This window comes from Cololabis saira, chromosome 2, assembly GCF_033807715.1.
Source record: "Cololabis saira isolate AMF1-May2022 chromosome 2, fColSai1.1, whole genome shotgun sequence".
NCBI classification, from domain to species: Eukaryota; Metazoa; Chordata; class Actinopteri; order Beloniformes; family Belonidae; genus Cololabis; species Cololabis saira.
The window spans coordinates 35966190-35989754 of NC_084588.1; the positions used below are offsets into that span (position 1 = coordinate 35966190).

Consider the following 23565-nt stretch of genomic DNA (forward strand, 5'->3'; position numbering starts at 1 on the left):
AAAGATTGGAATAGAATAGAATAGATTAGAAAACAATACATTACAATACAATGGTGCTTCCTTTAGGTTAAACTAATTTTTCTGTATTTTCTGTCCTGAAAATCAGTTTTGAATGATGCCTTAATTCCCGCAATGCACCTGGAGCATCAAGGAGTGACAATACGGATCTTGTCGAAGCAAGGATGCGCAGCTGTATCCTTTGACAAAGTGTTTCCAGCATCCATTATGTATAAATAGGGCTTGAGAAATTCTCAGCCAAAGGCTTTTCCCGACGAATGATGTCACAATCCATCACCTATACTTGACAGGCGTTACGATGAGGAACCATCACAGTGACACAGGTGGTCCTGCCAGACTCACAGTATGTATAAAGTAGCAGAGATGTGGATGCAAAGACAGGCTGTACTCTTGTCAGCTTTATTGCATCTAAGTAGACAGGAAACTATTATGTAGAGGAAGTGCCAAATGGAAATGCAGCCAAACGGAAGTTGTAAGAGCAATATGAGGTCCAAGTGCTTAGTGAATTAATGCTGACGAAGGCCGTGTTTACACAGATCATATGACGCCATTCTGATTTTCTCCTCTCTTGTGAAACAGATCACACATGATACAAGTGGACGTGTTAGCAGGGAAAAAAAACAAGGATTTGAATCTTCTCAGAGTGTTTTCATGCCTCATTTAAATGTGGAAATCAATATGATAAAAAAAAATGCTCAGTCAGTTTTTTTTAAGGTAATTTGTCTTTAAGTATTAATAAATTAAAGAATTGAAGTGAAGTGAATTTATTCATCTAAGCAAAGAATTTGGTAGTTAAAGTCCTTGAAAAATACAGTTGTGATGATAGATGCAAACATAGTCAACATCCATCTATTTCTTCTCTGCTCTAAAATATACCTGCTGACCTTCAGCAATGCTTTGGAAAGTGACATTTCCACTAATATGTCTTATTTCATATCCATTCTGTTCATTTTTGGTCATTGAAAATAACACTCATGCAATACAAAGGTAATAAGCCATCAAGTATTGCAGTGTAAAGGCAGATAAATGAGAAATAACAGCTTCATCACTGTATCTAGCTGCAGAAACTAGGACATGGTTACTCAACAGTCTGTTTTTAACTACAGGCTTCCTCATTCTATCTTTATTCAGTACCATCTAATATGTCCAAATTGAGCCACTCATTTACCTTTGAAATCATTGATCTGGCCCTAAACTGAGGTTGTCCTTCCCCTCTGTACCTCACAGAGAAAGGTCTCTGCATTTTAGCTGCCTTTTCAAAATGTTTAGCAGTCCTTAAAATGTGTTCTTTCTGCATGGAGTGGATTGCAAAGTAATTTTTAACATTCTCGTACCTTGATTTAATCTTTGTCCTTTGCATTTTCCATTCTCCAAGCCCTGAAGTACGAGGGAATTTTTGCACTCTGTTCTAATTTGAGATGTTAAGAAGTCAGTGATCTTCTGAAGAACTATTTCATTTTGCTGAGTGGGGTGTTAACAGAGAACAAATCTTCCCGCAAGGATCTGAAAGGTACTCCTTTACCAGAGATACTGTAGACTGGGGTAGACTGACACACTACTTCTGCAAATGCCTTTTGATTATAGCTGCGGTGAAAACATGCTGATCTGACACAGGGCCTGCAGGGACGCTGTATACAAAGTGCCCACTCTGACATCACTCCATTATGTTTCTGGTTCTGAAAATAAAAAGTAGTACAAATAAAACCTGCAAGCACCTCAAAGCATATATATATATATGTAATATAATATCTGTTATATCTTTGATAGCAGGATCACTGATCCAAGTGTTGGTCAGAAACAATTGGATATTTACATCCTTCTATTATTTTCTTTAAATTGTTGTTGTCCCACCTGGTCTTCCCATCAAACTGATTTCAGCCATGGTCTTTATGACACCTTATCCTCATGTGTTAGGGCTGAGCAGAGTAAAGGGACTGCCTTAATCAAGGCAAGAAATGGCCTTCTCAGTGCAGTAAATTATGGTCGTGTTAGCAGTCTCGTTCTACTGACCGTTCTGCTGCATTTGGCTCTGTCTGACACAAAAATCCTCCACCGTGGTAAACACTAGGGCTTTACTGCTGGTCTCGCTTCACGCTGGTTGGAAGCACGTTGCTAAAACATGGAACTCTACACCAAACATGGTCCTTATCAAACTAAACGCTCAGTGCTTTGACCTTTGTTTCCACATCCATATGCTTCCTCTGGGTAACATAATCAGATGTCATAGACATGCTACACCGATGATACAAAACGGTACCTTCAGCCAAAATCTCATCCACCAACACTCAACTGGCTTCTTGGCAAAAAAGCACTTCAAACTGAATTTAGCATAACTGCTAGCAAATAATCATCCCCAGTGAATGTGGAGTGATCAGGTTTTAGCAATAATCTTAAAAAAAATACATGTGATAGTAAAACCACTTCGCATTTATATCAAATGTTGTCTTTACCTTATCTTTGTATGTGTTTTGTAAAAGCGCAGTCACTCTATTGAAGATGGAAGTAATCGCCGAAACATGTCAGGTATTTAATAACCTAAATATTCTTGTCTGACAAAAAGAATCAGTAAGTTAGATTGTAAAGCCATGGACAAAATTAACTTTATTAAATCACGGTAAGATATTTCTGAAACGTTCAAAATCCTCCTCTTCCATGTTAATAAAGTTAATAAACAACCAACAGTGAAGACAATAATTCTGCATCTATTAACAATCTTTCAATCAGAACCTCGAGCCGACGCTACACTACACCTGTAGTTTTAAGTTGGACGTATAAAAGGTTCGATACTATGGTTTTATATTTAATGTGCCAAATTTGTCTTACAAAGTCAGGTGTCAAAAATGCAAACAAAATATTTCTTAGAGTTAGAAAACTGCGTTGCAAAAAATAAATAAAAATCAGCTGTGATTTCTTCACCTCACAAAACAGAGTCAAACTGAAATATAATATTTAGTGAATGAATGTCAGTGAATCAAAAATTACTGAGCCAAAGGGGTCTTGAACTTGAGTCTCATGTGTCTAAGTGCTCTCTTTCACATTTTCCCTGCAGGCTTGTCAAGATCATGTGGGGGGTTTTTTTCCAAACATTAACAGCCCATGAGGACGCTCGTTGAATGTGCTCTCAACATCAAGTATTGTCCCGGCCAGAGCAGCCAAAGGACAGCTCCTGTGTACCGGAGACATCACGGGTTTTATTGAGAGTCAGCTTTTGCATTCCCTGATTCTCTGCCGTCTATCTTCACCGTATGTGCCAGCTGTTTCAAACAGACAAGGAATGTATGTAAGATGCTCTATAGAATGTCTCAAATCTGTATAATATTTACAATATTGGTGCAACTCTGGAAAATAAGTTGATATCTGAAAACTCTCTTGTATGCATTTCTTCTGATGTATAGGATTCATGGACAGAGCAGGCAGCAAGGCCAGTGAGATAAACTCTTGGGGTTTTGAGATAAATATTGTCACACCGTTGCCATCAGGCATCAGAGTGAGTGGGATGGAGCAGGGTTCCTGTAGCTGATGCAGAGCCAGGGACGGTGAGAAGAGGCCACAAATACAGGCTTAACTCTTCTTTTCTATATGATAATGCAGGATTTCTGACACAAAAGTCTGAGGGCAGAAGGAAGAGTGGTTGCAAGTCTAAGATGGAGTATATCTTAAAAAAAAGAAAGAATTTGGGACACATTTCCCCTACTTTTGTAATTACTGCCCTTCATTCTAACAAGGCCAACAGTAAGACATTGTTGCACTGAGAGTACTGCTTGATTAAGATTTTTGAGGGATTATTTTGTCCCAATTTTTCAACATGTTTTAGGCTTTGTCTGATTGTTATTACATGTTTTGTTGCCAATACCATCTATAGTATAAGACTTTTTCTTCTTTTTTTTTCTCCACAAAAAAATGAAGTGTTACTTTTGAAAGTAATCTGTATTGTTGTACTTCACAAAGGTTTCCCAAAGTAATCCCTGTACTTAGTTATGCCGGGTATGCATGAATGTGGCACAGTGACTAACCAGAGGTCGAGGTTGTCCCCATCACAGTTACATTCTTGCCCTTGAAATTCCTACAAGGTTTATTTTTGTGGGTAGCCTCAAAATGCAGGAATGAACATATATTAACAAATAAAATGACGTTGTCAGTGCTGCATTTTGTTTTCTTTTTAATTGATGTCGTCTGTATTACCCAACCTCTCCTGATTCACATTTGTTGGTCAACCAGCTAACAACTATTATATGGGCAGGGTTTAATATCGATGTCGAAAAACATAAGCTGTAATCTTAAAAACAAACTGGGTATGGTGGACATGGGTTTTAACACTGAGTTTGAGCCAAAGCTGGGCTTATGCTTTGTCCGCAGTGACACAAATCTGGGAGACCCTCGGGGCACCAAAGAAGCCTGATCAGTGATCTCAACTCAGCACTATGTTTCCAGTCCCCGGCAATGGCTTCAGAAAAGTGCTAACATCAACAGAAGGGCTATGCTGAGAGGAGAGGGATCCCACATCTCTAACTTGATCTAAGTAGCTGTGGGAATGAATTCACTGCAATAGCTCACCACGGCTAAAACCAGAGGTTCCTCAGACGCCTAATATACCACTCCACTACTGATCTTTTACAATAACGACTTGCAGGAGAAGAGCATTTTAATCCCTCTGGCCTGTTTGAGTTGCTCTACAATTACGTGGGTGCAAAATAATATCAGAGTCAATTACCATATATGACAGAGCCACCGGGCTGGCAAAAGGTTGCAGCTGTTGCCTCTTGTCAGCTCACTTGCTGGGGCAGTTATCTACTGCACTATTTTCATTCTTTCCTTCTTTCTTTCTTTTTTTTGGTAATGAATTGGTGGGCGTTATCACTAACAGCAGACTCTGACTGCTGGTTAACGGTGGAAGAAGCCCCAGACACATTTACTCATTAGATCTTAAATTTCCATAAATTTAAAATGCATAAATGCACACAAATGTAGAGAAAACAGAAGTTTAGTGTTAAGCTTTTAACCAAAATGCCCTAAGTCTGTAAGAATAGAATATTTTTTTACTTAATTTTGCTAAGAAGTAATGCACAGACCTATATATGTGATGGCATGATTTGAAAAGCCAGTTTTCTTTATTTTTTATTCCTATGTCACATAATTAATTGTTACCCTCAGTTCTCTTAGCAGCCATTCATTTCAAAGACTAATTAGACCTGATTTAAAGAAAAAAAAAAATTAAAAGAAAAGGGACTAATAAATATGTGCTGTGTCTCTGGAGACAGACTTAATCTAATAAGATAATCAAGCCACAGCTCAGCGAGGCCAAGCATGACAGAACCCAAAACAAATCCCTCTTAATCATGTCGGCTTGTCGTCAATCTAAAAAGGAGCAAAAGGTAAAAAAAGAAATACAGGCTCGACTGCAAAAACAAGCACTGGGTGAGCTCTCCCCAAGGCCTGCTACAATATTTACACTTATAAAAGGAGGTTAATATAATTACCATCTGCCCAGATTGTGATGACAATTTAGAAAGAGTTTTATTTCAAATGCAGTCAAAAAATGAGGTTGATGGGTTAATACAAAGAATGCAAAACAACTAAATGAAAGTCAAAATAAAGGCAATAGCAACTTTGGTGTTCTATTTATTTATGTTTTACCTTTGTGCTTGTTAGTATAGTGATGTAAACATAAAGGAGCACTCAAAGAATTGCAGTCCTCTCACTTGGCCTCTATATTTCACTTTCAAGGAAAGTGTTTTGGACTTCCTTCCTCTGTCTCCTTCCAAGTTTCATGTAATTCAACTTGGCAGTTTTTGTGTAATCTTGCTGATATACAGTGCTGGCTCAGAGAAAGGCAAACAAACAAGCGCTACTAAAAGCACGTCTTTGCTGGTGGAACTGCTGGAGCTCACATTAAAATCTCAATAAAGGCCATTATTTCTCATGAATGTCTATAGAAACCATTGTGTGTTTCTATTTGCATTGTTGAGCCCGATACAAGAACTCAAATCATTACATAGTGAAGTATAAGATATTTCTCTGTAGGGAAAAGAATTTTGAAACCCTTTAATGTGCAACATTTTGCATTGTGGACATTCCTATAAGACAGTGACAGCTGGTTGCTTTTTTCAGGACAAAAGAAGAATACTTGACTGGATACTGAACCCTCCATCTTCTACTCTGATCCCTCCAGAAAAGAAAAAAAGAATCCACCCAAACATTGACCTGTATTAAAGTAGAGAAATATTTTCAAGGAAAACCCCAACTGTGCCACCAGTCTCAAGGACTACTGTACTTGGTGCATTCCCAGCTCATCCCTCCTACATACAAGCAGAGCACTATGAATAAGCCCCCACAGTTTGCCAGCTCTGTATTCTCTTTGCTCATTTCAGGGGCTCATTTCATCAATGGCTTATTTATTCTTGCACAATTTTTGTTTATCTTAAAAAAAATAAGAATAAATAAGCAAATCAAAGCAATTTACATATTCTTTATCTGTTTATTGATGTGGATAAGAAGGAAGGCAGCCTGAATAGATGATATATTCATGTCACCATTGTTTTATATTGCTTGAGTTCATGAGGTCACGCTTTGATCTGTGACAATTATACTTGTTTGCCTTTGTAGATTCAGCAATATATTTTTCATATATATATATATATATACACACACACACATGGTCTTGAGTGGTATTAGCACCTTTTACTGCAGCTGTTTTGCTGCAAATCTGACTAATCACTTCCTCCTCGCCTTTGGGCTCTTATTTCTAATTTCACTTAAAGGCAAAATGTGCCCACAGCAGGAGAGTGGTGTTTGTCTTTGCAGCTTAATCTATGACGTTAATTTTAACAGATGCTCACTGAATCCAGTTTAATAATCGAAATTAAACAAGAAACAATTAATGTCATTGAACTATAGCAAAACAAAGGACTGCTGACTGTGTGAAGCATAATGGAAAGAGTGATGGTAGCAGTTGAAAAGTAACAATTCAAACAATTATGCAGCTCAAATAATAGTGTTTAGGGAAATTATATCTGGTAAGCCTAAATGTGAAGGAAAAGCCAATAATTGTGACAAAACAGATAATGTATTTGGAATAGAGATTTGCATTTTTATAGGGCTACGGTCTTGACAGTTGTTAAATAGCTAGATTTATTAAATATTCAACACTCAAAAGAATTTCTTCACTGACTTTTTCTGGCTACTTTTGTTACCACAAAAATAGAGCTGACCTCTTTAAGACTAGACAGCATTTTGTAAAATATTAATTCAGGATGATACAAAATCCACTCAGTTTTATGGTCAGTGATCTATGATGCCATCAAAAGAGATGCATCCTTCTGTCTAACTGCTCACATTTCATCTGGACAAGAAAAATAAAGTTGAGGAAAAAGAAAGTTCAGTTGGGAAAGAGGAAGGATGGAGATGCAGGTACAGAGAAGTACAAAATAAATAAAAGAAAAGAACATTTACATACCTCATTTTTAAGTTGCCAGGTGAAGGCTGTCCATCGTAGACTGATACTATATCAAAGTCTTCCTCCAACGCCAGAGTAACAAAGGTTAGCTGGATTCGATTCCTCTCTCCCGTTATTATCAGCCACGTACAGTTGGCGTAGTTGGGATAGCCATGTGGAAAACCAGGCGATTCTATTGTGCCGTTAAGGCCTTGTACTACACCTCCACAGGATTCAGCTGGAAGAGAGACATGAAAGAAAACATTAATATTATACTCAGAGAGCAAACTTTCATCCTCTATTAAAATTGGGCATGAATACATAAGATTTGTTTAAAACGGCACTATGTAACTTTTCCACCTTAATATCATATTTCCAGAGTCATTGTGATGGTACATCAACTTCCAACAGGTTTAATGACACCTCTGTCATGGTCTGGAGGGGTCTGTATCGCCTTCACTGGCACTATGTAACTTTGAGGAGCATGGTAGGAACCCTGCCACACTAAAAAACTACATTTTTTTACGGCTTTGACTGCTTTACGGCATACGTCACTTCCCCCTCCTTCCCGATTCGTAGTCGAGACGAAAATGGGCGGGGCGTGGAGCCAGCGCTCAGCAGAAGCTGGTAACCCGTTACTGTGTTGTGGCTGCAGCAGCTCCACATAACAGACGTGGGGAAAAGGTTGCTAATGGTTTAACTTTTCACCGCTTTCCTGCTTGGAGGCAGAACCTCGGAGGCCGAGTATCTGATAACAAAGTAAAAGAGTGAAAGAGTCGTCGGCTTGGTTGGATCGCGGCTGTAACGACCAAACATAACGTTCCTCAGTAAACAAACAAACACGCACACAGACGGGCGTCGGATCAAAACACGGGTTTATTAAACCACAAACAAACACTCACAGACCGGGGTCGGATCATTCAAACGGGTTTTATTCCCCACTTCTCCAGCTAAACGCAGTTGTTGGCCAGCTCTCTGCGGTGCGATTAATTTTGTTGAGGAAAAAATATTAACTATTTGATTTGTAGCTGCAGAGGAAAAAAATTATCTCACGAGGAAAACAAAAACATTGCTCACGCCTCGGAGCCTCTTCAGCATAATATAGCAGTCCAAAAAAAAGAAAAGAAAAGTAAGAGTAATACAAAACATGTACTGTATGTTGTACTATTATACTAATTTATTGAAACACATGATGAGTCAAACATTTACCAAAGCAGCTGCCAAACACTCCTAAACAAGGTAAGACGTGGGTTGTGCAGAACTGCGGCAAAAAATCCCTTATAAAGAGTGGCGCTCCGACGAGGAGCTCCATTCTTTAGTAGGGATTTCATATGGATCCAGACCGTTAATAACCAATGGTTTAACACCTTTTTTTTTGCGTTCCGTCTGTTCACTTGGTGAAACAGAAAAGCGTCCCGTTTTCTCTCAAAACAAATGCACGCGACGGGACAGGAGTTTTCCGGCAGTACGCGCTGGTGCTCATGGGAAACGTAGTGTTCTTTCTGGTAAAGCACTACCACTTTTGTCCAAAAGATGCCGCCAAACTCAGAAAAGCTGAAAGTTACGTTGTGCTGCTTTAAATATGTCACCAAGTGTGATCAAGCATGAAAAGACCTGTCTTGCATACTTGAGGTTTAATGACTAGCTTTTTAAATTTTGTTGTGTACTTTTCAAAAGATATAACAAAGGCCGAAAATAACCTCTTTGCAAGAAAAACCTTTAGAAATATAATAGACTGTACATTTGAAGGAAACAACTCAGCACACCAGAGAAACAAGTCCCCGTCTTCACAGCCAAAGAGAATTACAACATATTTCCATGCAACGTAGTGTAACATAGTCCTCACATCCTGCCTTGAAATGATAGCACGGCAGTGAGCTTTCATGCAGACACATTGAATATGAATACATATGATGTCAATCTAGATTTCAACTTCAGTCTCTTTACTCCTGGCGCTGTCGGTGGTGCAGTCCATGCATCGTCAACGAGAGGTAACCTTCCATGACACATGCACTCATAAACACTCCGGCATGCACAGAATACTAAATTGTGTTGCTTTAACAGCATGGACCGTGTGATTGCAGTCTTGGCTCATTAAACTCCCATGAAGTTAAACATTAAAAACATTAGAAAATTGGGGGCATTAAATTTTGTGCAACCCTTACACTGTCCTCCCATTACTAAAAACATGGATGTAGATCACGGAGCTTATACTGTATGCCTGACCTTAACTATGAATTCAAATGTTTATAAAGACTTTTAACTGATCTTTTCTTTTGGCCACCTAATAAGTAGCATTTGTTTAAAAAAAAAAAAAGAAAATCCTTTTAGAACAATATTTTTCTGACCGTACATTTTTTTTTTTTTAACCTTGTCTGCACACATATTAATGGTTGATACCATGCTGGTAAAAACCTAAGGCATATATATGTGCATTATTACTATATTCAATATATATACATATATATACGCATGACCGTGCATTTTTAACATGGAGCAATACAGTGCCTTAAGGTTTTTCTCCCACTAGGGGAGTTTTTACCTGTCATTGTTTATGTTATGTTTATGTAATAATTGCTCGTGGGTCATGTTCTGGTCTCTGGAAAGCGCCTAGATACAAGGTGATGGCGTCAAACGACCAAGCCCTGTTGGGGTGGGTTGCTTTGTCCTTTCGGCAACCTCCAAATAATTCGAAGCGTTGCTGTGGCTAGATAAATTGCTAACATCATTGCTGCTAACTTTAGCTGCGGCTGTGCTAGCTTTGCGTTTATGTGTTACTCTAAATTTGAGCTGCTTTGGCGGTGAGCAAAGTCCTTTCCAAAAGAACACGCGCATTTTAGAAATGCACCACCGATAACTTTCACATGCTCCTCCATTTTCACTTCTCTTCTCCGCTACTCACCGTTCCTCCACGCCTGTCCAGCTACAATGGAGTCTACCAGCGTATGATAAACACGCCCAAAGACAGTGACAGCCAATCAGTGTCCACTTCAAGGTGGGACTGACCATTGCTTTCTGCCCCTAACAACTCAAGAATGCCCCACCACACAAACACAGATTTCAGAATAAAAGGTAACTCGCAAACAGAAAAAGTAAAATTAAGTGAAAAAAATGGATTAAGCATTTAAAAAACACAACAAGCTGAAAATTCCTGCAATTTTGACACCCCCAATATTTATTTATTTGTGCTTTTTTCTCCCCAACCAGCTGAATTGCAAGACACATTTTTAGAACATTATCTTTATTTTTATTTCACCACCAAAATGTGGAAAAGGAGTAATGCAATACAATCTCCAATACAGACGGACAGGACTCAATGCTGGCCGTGAAAGTAAACTCATAACACTTAACTTTGGCTGTTCAGAGGAAGATGTCAGCCGTGTGACAACACTTTAAATTGACCGATGTCAAGAGAAAAGCAGTTCTGCCAAATATGTTGTTTAGATCTAGCTTATTAAGTCAAATCACCTGGATGCTCTGAGTAGTTTAACAAGCAGCCAGCTGTTCGCACACTGAGCTAATGTTGCTACAGTTGCATGTAAAAATGAAACAGTCAGTAACACTGCAAAAAATATACATGTGACTCTTGCTGTTTTACGACTGAAAATGTACACTAAAAACTACCACGTATCTCTCTGAAATGTACCGGAGGTGGGGTAGACAGAATAGAAAAACAAGAGTTTGGCATTATAGACGTGTTTCTGTGCAGCAACATAACAAAACAAGGGGGCAGAAAGTAGTGCTCATCTTAGTTTGTTTGGCAGAGCCAAGCACCTAAACAGAGATGAGAAGACTGTTAACTGTACCAACTGCCAAAACAAAAAAAATAGATGGCGAAAAATTCAATCAATATCCTGAGGGGATCGGGGTCCTTTGCCAAGAGCAGCAAAAGCTGTGGTTCTGGGCCAGTAAAATGGTAAAATGAGGCTAGTAACAAAGCCAGTGAAGTCTCTGCAATACCTACGTTGTGTCTAAAGATGCAAAATACTGATCCAATACCAAAAGGTTTTTTCATTTGTACTACACAGGGAGTGTGATTGTATGCATGTAAAGATTTGCGTGCACAAAGACTTGGCTTTGTTTCAACACTGGACTTTGGTATGTACATCAGACCATGCAACTCGCATGGAAATTCTTTGTCGCCAGTTATGTCGAAACTTTCCCAGCATATTTACCCAGTGGATGGGCATGAATCCAATAATCCTTGCAAGAGAGATAACCATGCCCTGCCTTGAGTCCCAAGGTTTTCCTGTTATTTTCATTCCCCATCGGAAAACTCTGTGTATTTTTCACCCTTCTTCGCTTCACTCTGTTTTCGGCACTGTTCCTCTTATTACTTAGTTTACTGCTGAGCTACAGGTATGTGTAATTGTTTCTCAGGTAGTGATGCGATTCTTCAGTTAACCTTGGGTCAAAGAAAACACTCTTACCTTAACACACACACACACACACACACACACACACACACACACACACACACACACATATATTTGGTGTACACCAGACATAACTCAATTCAACTGCAATTTAGTCACCCAAAATTACCTACATTTAATCATTAAGTACAGCGATATTACGAATGAACCTTGACAAAAGGTGAGATCATAGTGGTCCATACTGTACTGGAGGACTAGATTATATTGAAAATGGTTCTGAATATTTTTCCTTTTTCCTTTTACATGTTTCATCGCGGCAGACAACATTTTAAGCTGATGAGTGTATATTTGTGAGTGTCCTGTGTTTTTGTCTTCTTTCATCAAAGTTGGATAAGAATTTGCTCACAGCGTAAAAGACAGATGTTCTTGTTTATCTGAAGTAGCAGAAAATCCACAAAAACACATAAATATCTACGCACAAGTTGAAAAGGACAACTTTTCAGGAACATACAAGCACGCACGCACGCACGCACGCACGCACGCACGCACGCACGCACGCACGCACGCACGCACGCACGCACGCACGCACGCACGCACGCACGCACGCACGCACGCATAAAAGAGTTTCAACCGTCTGGATTGCTGAGATTAATGTCAGGTTTGTTCTCCACTGGCTTTCCAACCTAATTCACCCCTCCCATTCAGCTAATTTGAATCCGTCTCCCATTCTGGCTTCAGTTGTTTCTCTTTCATTCCGCCATCTCTTTTGCTGTCTGACCTCCCTCCCTCAGCAGGTCGACTCAGCAGATTTCAGCTGACACATCAAGCCACATTGTAGCGGCATAATGTACTTCTGTGTTCAGCCTCTCAGTTAATGACACATGGAGTTATGTTTTCTTTATTTCTAATAACAGATGTTTGTTTAGCATCAACTTTTTTGTTGTTGCAAGTATAAGATGACAAGACATTATTTTATATTTTTTTATTTAAAAAAGGGCCATATACAGAAGTTTGCATGCCAAATTTTCACATTTCATTATTTGCATAAAATAAAAATCTGCAATCAATTAGATGATAATCCACATAAATTGTTGAGAAGTTTTATTCTGCATCAGCAATGTCAAATTTCTTGTGGTTCAAGGGGAGAATCCACTAGGGTTAGACAGCACAAGTTTAGTAGGAGTTGTTCAGATACTGCAGTTCAGAAAAATGTCCAACCTATTGATGAACCATTTCGTCGATACATATTCCCTGCATTTCTTAACATTTATAAAAAGAAGTGGGTCCTGGAATTAGAAGTGCTTTGTAAAAACTGTTTGGTGGAGCATCCAAGGGTGTATATTTGCTTTTTTCATTGGGGGGGACATGTGTGAATCCCCTGTAACAGGGGTATCCAAAGTCGGTCCTTGAGGGCAGTTGTTCTGCCAATCTTTGCTACCTGCCAGAAAATGCTACTTTGTGGTTCTGCGCATGCGCACAGCGGATTTTCAAAGTTTGATCGGCACGTCCATGATTTCTTGCACAATCTAAAATTGATAATATGGGATGTTGAGTATTTGATCCTTCAAAATACACTACCCATGACATGAATTGCATTACACTTTGTGAACATTATACAATAAAGAGAGAAAAAAAAACAATTCTATCGCTTTATTTGATATTCATTCAGTCATTCGCCTTTATTTAACCAGGCAGGTCATTAAGAATACATTCTTATTTACAATGACGGCCTGGCAAGCGACAAGGACCACTTGGGGGAAAAGGAAGTGGGCTAGGGAGTAAAACACAGTAAAATTGTAGCTCTACAAAGGTAGAAAACCAATTAGGTAGCATTTTTTGGCAAAGCAGCCGAAATTGGCAAAACACCATTGTCCTGCATGTTTTAGATGTTTCCTTGCATCTACACACCTGTTTCTAATTAATGGATCGTCGTCACTTGTCATCAAAGTCCACACAAATCTGTTAATGACAATGTCATTTGTATCGAAGTGTGTTGAAGGAGGGAAACATCTAAAACCTGTAGGACACCATCGCGTGAGGACCAACTTTGGACACCCCGGCCCTATAACATGATAAAGGGATGGCCTTTATCATGTTATGAGGGATTAACATAAAATTAGTTTATATGCAGGCTAATCATTTTCTTGCACAAGAGTGCAGTTTTTCTGAAATGGTTTTTCTGACATAGTTTTTCTGACATAGTTTTAACTGACATAGTTTTAACTGACGTTACTCTCTGAGGAACTGCAGGAGAACTGACAGGGATCATTTTACACTTTTACAATAGGCTACATTGAACTTAAAGACCATTTTCTTCATAGCAACAACCGATTTTAGCCTGTCCCAAAGCAACTTCAAAATCAGCATTATGGACTTGTGTGCTCCCATGTTCCGGGAGTCTCCCGCATTTAGATTGCGGCTCCCTGATGCTAGCAGGTTAGATGAAGTGGCCAAGAGCGCACACAAACACGCAAGCAGGTGAGATAGATTATTCAAAAAACATGCCCTTCCGTGGGAAGCATACAATAAAAACGCCAGTCTTTCCCGCTGTGCTGCACAGCTGTGTTCGTTGCACATGTCCCCAATGGCCATGCTAATTCTATGCCCGTGGGAGCATCCAACACCTGTTAACTGATTTTAACCAAATTCAAATAATTAAATTAGTTTGATGTAACTGGATTCAAACAGAACTCAATAATACTTTGAGCTTTTTAAGCCTCTACCCCTGCACATGGCTTCACAAAAAACTGCTCTCTCCACTACAGACCCCGAAAAGATATGCAACATCTATCTGCAAAAAATGAATGGCCTAAGCTTCCTGAAAAAGCTAGGTCTGCTCTGTCTCTTCTTGCGGACGGTTGCAGTGCTGCATCTCCAAGCTAGTCTGTCCATCATCATAAAATCCACAATCATCCCCTCGGTTTTACTGCAACACTGAGGTCACTGTTCCCAAACTATCTCACAAAACACTTCACCAGTCCCCTGTACTCAGCCTCCTGCCTAACACCGAGGCACCACACAACTGCACAATCATCACACTATTTCTGGAGATGACAGGGATCTGAGTTGTTCTTGAAGTACACAGAACACACAGTGAAGAAAAACGGTCGAAGTACAGCCTCCTGTGGTTCTCCTGTGCTGCTGGCCAGCTGCTCAGACACAAAACCCTTCAATCACACTAACTGAGCTCTGCTTGTCAGGATGTCAATAATCCGGGCAGTTGTGGAGGGATGCACTTGTACTTCCTGGAACTTCTCACCTCTTTTTCCCCCTGCGGCCCTGTTCTGGTTCTGTCTCTCCAGCTGCCTATACGCCTGGCTGCTGGGAACAGACAGGCAGTAGAGGGACGCAGAGAGAATTTTAGGGTAACCCGGATGTGTGGGAAAATTATGGCGATGATGAAGGCAAACAGTCAGCCCATGAGTGCTTTTTAGGATGACCTTCATCCTAAAAAGACAATCATTAAAATTAATATGTAGAAAAAGAAAACACAATCCCCCATTTTGATGAACAGAAAATGCCAACTAGTTTGATGAAGAAAAAAAATGTTAGCGAGACACATAGATCTATGTGCTGTCATGGCTTGTCAGTCTGGTTGTCACGGTGACAGAATAATATTGCATATATTCAGAATGACAAAGCTGGGGATTGCGTGGTTGTTCTATTGTTTCAGTTCTCCATACATCCTTTCTTTCTGTCCAACAGTGCACTTTTAAAACTTCTGGTGACATTTAAGATTACTTGTACCGTACTGCTGTCTTCATGGCTCAAAAGGAAGTAATCAATAAATAGTAGGGATGCCCCGAAACCGATACTGGTATCGGTGCCGATACTGCCCTCATATACTCGTACTCGCAAAAATTCTCCGATAACACGCACCGATACTTGTAGTTACTGCTTAGCGCCGCTAGGGGGGGATGTTGAGCCGCCCCGCGGCTCCGCGGGTCAGTATGCAGCCTGGCTGAGCAGCAGCAGCAGAGCTGCTGCTCTGTGGCTGGAGCCAGCTGTTCCATGTTTCAGTAAATTCTATCTTCCTTAATTATGCAAACTGGACAAACCTTACTCATAGGGAACTTTATTAAACACTCCACGTAACTCACAGTACAACATAAACAATCCCATTGTTACATTCCGGTTAGCTGTTAGCCGCGTTAGCCGATTAGCCGCGCCGACAGCCCGCAGTCTGTCTTGCTCCTGTCGTCGTCCCTTATTTTGAAATATGTCCACCCTGCTGACATCCTGCTTACATTAATTGTCACTATCTTGCCTGAAATGGCACTGCCAGTCTCACTCACGGGCACGACTCTATATAACCGGACTGTAAGAATGGGATTGTTTATGTTCTTCTTCTTCTTCTTCTCTGTTTTATTGGCGGATCGCAACCAATTTTAAGGAGCATACCGCCACCTACTGTACAAGAGTGTGTAAAATCATTTCATTTAGCCTGTTTTTTTAATTCTATTTGATTGTTTATGTTGTTTCCAGAGGTGGGTAGAGTAGCCAAAAATTGTACTCAAGTAAAAGTACTGTTACTTCAGAATAATATGACACAAGTAGAAGTCAAAAGTAGTCATCCAAATAATTACTTGAGTAAAAGTAAAAAAGTACTTGGTGAAAAAACTACAAGTACTGAGTAACTGTTGAGTAACGTCTGAAGTACGAAATAATCATCTTCAGGCAAATTAAATCAATAAAATAAATAAAAAATAAAGAATAGCTAATTTAAATTAATCTTAAAGTAAATTCAAGTACTTTAATAAATAATAAAATAATAATACAATAAGAAAAATAAAATAAGCACAAGTAGCACAAAATTTCAAGCCTTTGTACTTTTCTTTTTTAACCAGGCAGAACTAGAACAAGCCCATGAACTCATAGAAACTCTGTGTGTGTTTGAGTCTGTGTATATGTGACAAAACATGCAAAAACAAATTTTTTTCCCAAAGAATCACTCAGTGATGTCATGAGATTGACGCGTATTTGGATAAAAGGGATAAAAGAAAAGTAACAGGTCAATGTAGCCTAATGTAGCGGAGTAAGAGTAACAGTTTCTTCTTCACAAATCTACTCAAGTAAAAGTAAAAAGTATAGTGATTCAAAACTACTCCTAAAAGTACAAAATTTCCCAAAACTTACTCAAGTAAATGTAACAGAGTAAATGTAACTCGTTACTACCCACCTCTGGTTGTTTCACACGGACGGCTTCAGGTGAAGCACCGCACATGTGCAGTTGATGTACCTGCGATGAGACTAAAGCGCGGAGGAAAGCCCCGCTGGCCGAGTTTTGTTTAAAATTGAATTTCTGTTGCAAATTAAACCTGTCTTCCAATTCATTGCATTTTTCATTGCATTTTTAGCCTAGTTATTTTTGTGGTAGAAGTATCGGATCGGTACTCGTTATCGGCGAGTACACAAATTAAAATACTCATACTCGTACTCGGTGTGAAAAAAAAAATGGTATCGGGACATCCCTAATAAATAGATACAGCTTTGACAAATGCAATTCATTATATTAACTATGGTTTTGACTTTACTGTCCCATCAGTGGATACTAGTGATAGAAAATTGATGTACTTTACCGACTCGGGTTTAAATGAGTCACTCACCAAACTGAATCGACTTTTTGAGTCATTCGAGTCACTTAATCAGAGAGCGTCCACAGGCTCCACCCACTCCCAGTTTACCACTGATTCACCACTGATCATTTATATGCTAAAACCCCTTATTTGTAACTGGAAAATTATCAATTTCATTGAAAAAAAAATGAAAGATCAAAAATTCTTTCAGAGATTTAGTTTTTTTCTCTCAAACTTTCTCTCTCAAATGACTAAATTAATGAATCATGGTAAATAAATAAATATAAAGGTAAAAGTGACAAATAACATTGAAATTATATTAAAATAATAGACAAATAATAAACAAATAGAAAATCAAAGCAAAAAGCCTAAACAATGATGCAAACTTTTAGGGCTGAACGATTAATTGCATTTGCGATAATATCGCAATGTGATAAAACAAGATTTTCTAACCGCAAAGGCTGTGATTTGACCAGTCATGTGATCTGGTCACGTAATGTGCGAGTGAGCAGAGCGGGAAGAGCAGAGCCGGCAGGGAAAAAAAGTCAACAGTGCCGTGTAACCTAAATCTACCATGGCCTCAGTGTTAGGGCTCGGCTGGGCGGGGCTTTCCTCCGCAGCACGGTTGCGCTGGGAGCGCGGAGTTGGCGTGGCGAAGAGCACGAGCCGGGCGCGCACCGGCGGACAGTGTTTTGTTGAAAATGTGCTGTCCAAAATGTCCTGGAAAACTCGACTCCTGCAAATGCGCGTTCCCCAAAGTTTGTGGGGGCGTGGCTTTGGACGGAGCGCTGACGGGAGGGGGAGGAGGGGGCGGGGCTTAGAGGAGGTGCCACTTTCAAATCTTGCTAGCTCTCCAAAATCAGAGACTATACCTTTAAATAAATCTGACATTGTTTATTATAAAACAGATTGATTTATTGCTTGTCTAGTTGAAAAATACATGAGAACAGGACCTTGAAAAAGTAATAGCATATTAAATCGCAATTGCAATATTGAGGAAAAAAATCGCAATTCGATTATTTTCAAAAATCATTCAGCCCTACAAAATTTCAATTTGAATTCCTACCTTTCTGAAAGATGAGAGGTTGCGGTTCACAGCCAACATGTAGTTATTACGGTAAATTCACTTGTGCGTTGCGTATTCCAACATTTGATTAAAACTGGATTATGATACAGATTTGAAAATTGGGTTTACTCTAAAAACCTGAAGTTGGCTTGACGTCTAATAATAGTAAGGTAACATTGACTAGATGTTGGATGATGGTTGCTTGCCAGCACTACATAATTAGTTATGCAACGTTGTCTGTCCTTTGAACCAAGGACCAAATTTAATACACCGTTCCTGTGTCAGCTGGGAATGGTCCGAAAAATCAGTCAAGTGCAGCGCCTTCATCGCTACCAAAGTCGCACTAAAACCTTTTGAAAGATTTTTGAGCGCAATGTACCACATAAAAATGGTCCAAGGTCAGTAAGCACAACAACATTCATACACCTGATTATAGGGCGCACTGCCGATTTTTGAGAAAAATTAAGGATTCCAAGTGCGCCTTATAGTGTGGAAAATAAAGTAAATTAAGCCTAGATTACTTTTTACAGACCAATATAATGTGTATAATAAACAATTTCATCAACACTAGTGGTCTTCATTCCTGGTCATCGAGAGCCATTGTCCCACATGTCTTAGATGTCTCCCTTCTTCAAAACCTCCTAATACAAATGACGTGTCTCCAACAGAGTTGTGCACACCTTGATGACAAGTTGGTGATAACCAATAATTAGAATGAGGTGTGCTAATTCAGGGAAACATCTAAAACATGCAGGACACTGGCTCCCAAGGACCAGGAATGAAGACCACTGATCTACACCGTCACTCAGAAAAGTTTCAGCTCAGGTAAGGGAGCAGCTCCCTGTGCTGGGACTCATAAACAGAGCGATTTGTTCAATTTGTGATTTGTTCACTTTGCGATTTGTTCTTTCATGAGTGGAGCCAAGCTACTGTAAGAAGCGGAGTGATTCGTTCGTTCACAGAGCATAGCAGGGATTGATTTGAAACAAGAAAATGGGCCTGTTGCTTTTCCCAAAACAATAATACAGTAATGCATTATATATGTTCATAAAAATCTTAATAGCAGTCAACAATGGTGACATGTTGTCTGGTCTCATTTTTGCAGTTAGCGAGCTAACGTTAGCAGGCACAAGTCAGGGAGTGAGTTAATTAAGTCAGTAAAATGACTCGCGACTTTTGAACAATTCAATCAGGACCCGCGCATCACGAGTGGACACGAATAAGGGAATATAGAAGAATATAGAACTTTAGTCTATATGAGTATATATGTAACATAAATGAATCTTTGTGTGACTTAAAAAGTCTGAAAGAGCCAGTTGAGACAGACAGATAAAAGGCTGGTGTCTTTGATACGTGCACACTGCACAAGGGCTGGAACTGAATATTTGATTATATACTGTATGTGTTAATTAGTTCTTGGTATCATGTTTGTTTTTTGGAAACAATGTTATGCAAACTCTGCCTGGGCACAACACATCATATTACATCATAATACTAGCCTCTGTGTAATCCCCAGAGAGGCAGTCTTCACGAGCTGTGCAGGTATCATCCCCTGCGGGATGGCACTTTCATTCCTCATCCTTTGTCCTTACAAATCAGGCCTTTCCTTGGTTAATTCTCTTCTTACTCTGGGTATCAGACCCCACCCACCATTCACCCTGTTACCACTGACATGTGTGCTCCCCCCTCCCTGTGGTTCCAAGGGCTGGATACATTTTGAAGTCAGGGAGGCTGCATGTGGGGTGACTCACAGCCTGGACTCTCACAGCAATACCCCCCCAAACAGACCAACCAACCGAATATTGGTTGTAATCTTCTATCAAAGCTCCAGAGCCCATTAAATTGGATTCAGTCCCGTCTCATTCTGCATACTCAAATACAAGCATTGACAGAAATGCTAATGTTATTCTCTGCAGAGCTCCATTAAGACACAGGTCAAAATATTTTGTTTTTGCCCTGTCCAACAGGCCTCTCTCTTTCTCCTGACTGTCTTCATTCCATTAACCTTTTTACAGTCTGCACAAGAATGTGTTGCGAGACAAGTACCTATAAGTTCTTGAGAAATTACCGTATTTTCCTTACTATAAGGCGCACCTAAAATACTTACATTTTTTCAAAAATCGGCAGTGCGCCTTATGTATGAAAATAGACCCATTCATTGATATTGCACCTTATAATGCAGTGTGCCTTATGGTCCGCAAAATACGGTATATAACTTAATGCTGTATATCAGCACTCAAAATTTCTAATGCGGAAAAATGAAGCCGTTTTACTCAATAACTCACATGTAGCTTGCGTGGCTTTAAAATGGATTGGTTTAATGGCTGGATCTACATAACAATCAGACAAGCTGTTAAATTTTAGATACTGAGAGGCATCAAAGAGGTGGAGCACTTTGCTAGGACCTGAACACAAGGTCCCTGGCTCATAAATCAAATGCCAGCCTCTTCTTTCTACCGTGTTCTGAGCCACAAATCAAATGCATCTTTCGAAGTTACACTGTAGAAGTATTGACTTCATTGACTCGGTACAGGCAATGAATTAGTAGAGAGGAGAGGGCAGGAGAAGAGAAGAGGAGGGGAATCAGCTGTGTGGTTGTTTTTTTTTTCTAGAATCCTGGTTTTCTTCATCTCTGTGCCTCAACCCCTCACCCCTGTTCTGTGATGTGTACTAGCCCCCTATGTCCCCCACCCTAATTTTCATTATCTCTTTGTCAGAATCATTGTGGTTCTCCTACATTATGTTTGTTTTCGTGCAGCCCTCCATCTCATTGCATCTCTTTTTCTATCCACCCGTCTGTCCATCCATGTGTTCTTTATTACACCAGTATTATCACCATCCCTGTACCTCCTTTCTTCCCTGCAGCACAGTTCTTCCATCTCTTTTCCCAGTTCTGTCATTACCCCCACCCCCAACCCCACCTCTGCTCTGTTACTACTTCTGTCCTGGTCTCTCATCCCTTCACCCCTCCTGCTCTTGCTGCATCCCTCTTTCACCACAATTATCTCTGTATTAGCCTCATCGCATCGTTCCCTCAGTGTCATTATATTTTTTTCTCGCTTCCTCTCTATTATTATCTCTATGTCATACTGCCTCTCTCCCAGTGTCATTATATCTATCTGCTGTGTTTCCTCTCTTATCCTGCTAGATTGTTGGGTTGTTTTTATTCCACCCACTCACCTGCTATATTTATCACACAAAGAAAAAATACCACAGCATCTCTGTGTCTGTCTTTCCCCTCGTCATCTTTTGCATTCTCTGTCAGCCCACTGTGAAAATGTTTAAGTAAGTGGGACTGGCATTATAGGTTTGGGACATTTAGGAGCTTAGTGGGAGTAAAAGCAGGTCTATGTAATATGATGTGAAAGCACCATTAAAAACAGTTCTGAGAAATACTTTGCGTCCTGCAGAAGATATGCACTGACAACATGAATTCTTTGATATCTTTAGGATACTTGTTAAGATACTGCATACTCAAAATAATTGTCTCTTTATCAGGTCTTAAAATTAGATAAATACAGGCATACATGAATAACAACTAGTTAAAAAGCATGAAACAGTTTGATTATCGATTTAGTGAAACAAAACAAAAATACAGAAGCAGTGTGCAAAACTAAGAACACCTTTTACTGTTTTATAGGAATTAAGAGGAAAGCATAGCAGACAGACTCTGATGATGAAATGTACTTCATTAATTGATCAGTAAGTGTGAGAGCCTCTACAAAAAAAAGGTTCTGCCAGTTTGTTGGTCTGAAACATTCAGATGTGTATTAATGGAGTGTCAAGGAGGAAAAGCATAATTAATTATCTTACTGAAGACATTGATACCATCCATAAACCTGAGAAGAGTTACAGTCATTTCAAAACAATTTAGGGTCCATTATTCTACAGTAAGAGATTATTCACAAGGAGTAAATATTCAAGACAGCTGTATCATTCTCATGAGCTCATGTCCAGCAAGGTCAGACTGTTAAAAGTTTGGTGAAATCATTATTGAAAAAAGAAATGAAATGTCTTTATGCAAAAAGCAACTATACCACCAAACTACATGCAAACTGTAAAGCACAATAGTGGAGGGATGACTCTGTATTTTATAGCTTAGATGTGCAAATTTACATCTCGGCAAACCACCTGGAACAATGTTGGTTGACACAGCACATAAGGACTGGCACCTCATATCAGCTGCCTAGCATGGTGCTGAAGGGGTGATGATTTGGGCTTGTGCAGCCACAGACGTTTTCAGTCATTGAGCTGACCATGAACCTGAACTCTATACCAAAGTATTCCAAAGTCAAATGTGAGGCCATCTGTCCAACTGCTGAAGCGTGGCCAAAACTGGATCATGGAACAGAACCATTTTCTCAAGCATACCTGCAAATCCACAGAATGACTAGTGAGTAATAATAATAGATTCAAGGTGTTGCAATAGCACCGTCAAAGGGCAGACCTAAACCTGATTGAAAAGCTTTAGGTAAGACCTTCAGAGAGATCTGCATAAATCAAATCTCAGTGATGTAAAGCAACATTGTAAAAAATAGTGAGCAAAAACTCCCGCCACTATAATGTGTGAAATTAGTAACTTCATACAGAAAGGGCCTTTCAAGTGATTGCTGCAAAGAGTGTCTCTACAAGCAATTGAAAATGAAGGTGTAGTTAGTTTTTCAATCATTTCTCCAAGATTTTAGTTAAAAAATACACTTTTTTTTACACACTTTATGTCAAATAAAGCATTAAGGAAGCAGGGATTACTTTTTCATATGGGATGCTCAGAAAATCATTAAGAGGCGTTAACAAATGATCACTGCACAGACAGTTTTTATTAGTTCCACCAGCCTCCTCATTATACTTCAGTAAGTAAATTTGATATTCTGATACTTGCTCATATACTACCTGTACTATACCAAATTATACTGTGTGTATAATGTACACTTAATATATAACACAAATGGTAGCAAAACGTAAGGTGAGGGACAGAGTATGCCCCATCACCAGTCACCATGACAACCTTGGAATATTGAGAGTCATTTATCATACTCCATTTGACCCAGACACACACACACACAAAAAGGGCAAGCACACAGAGACGCACCAGAAGAA

General features: G+C 39.5%; 1 protein-coding gene across 1 annotated transcript in view; it reads right to left on the reverse strand.

Moving 5' to 3' along the window:
* LOC133463077 (CUB and sushi domain-containing protein 1-like) overlaps positions 1–23565 on the reverse strand; it is a 604241-nt gene that overhangs the window by 463016 nt on the left and 117660 nt on the right. Inside the window, exon 2 of the mRNA XM_061744534.1 lies at positions 7472–7688. Coding sequence (XP_061600518.1) covers positions 7472–7688 — 217 coding nt within the window. The remainder of the gene's footprint in view (positions 1–7471; positions 7689–23565) is intronic.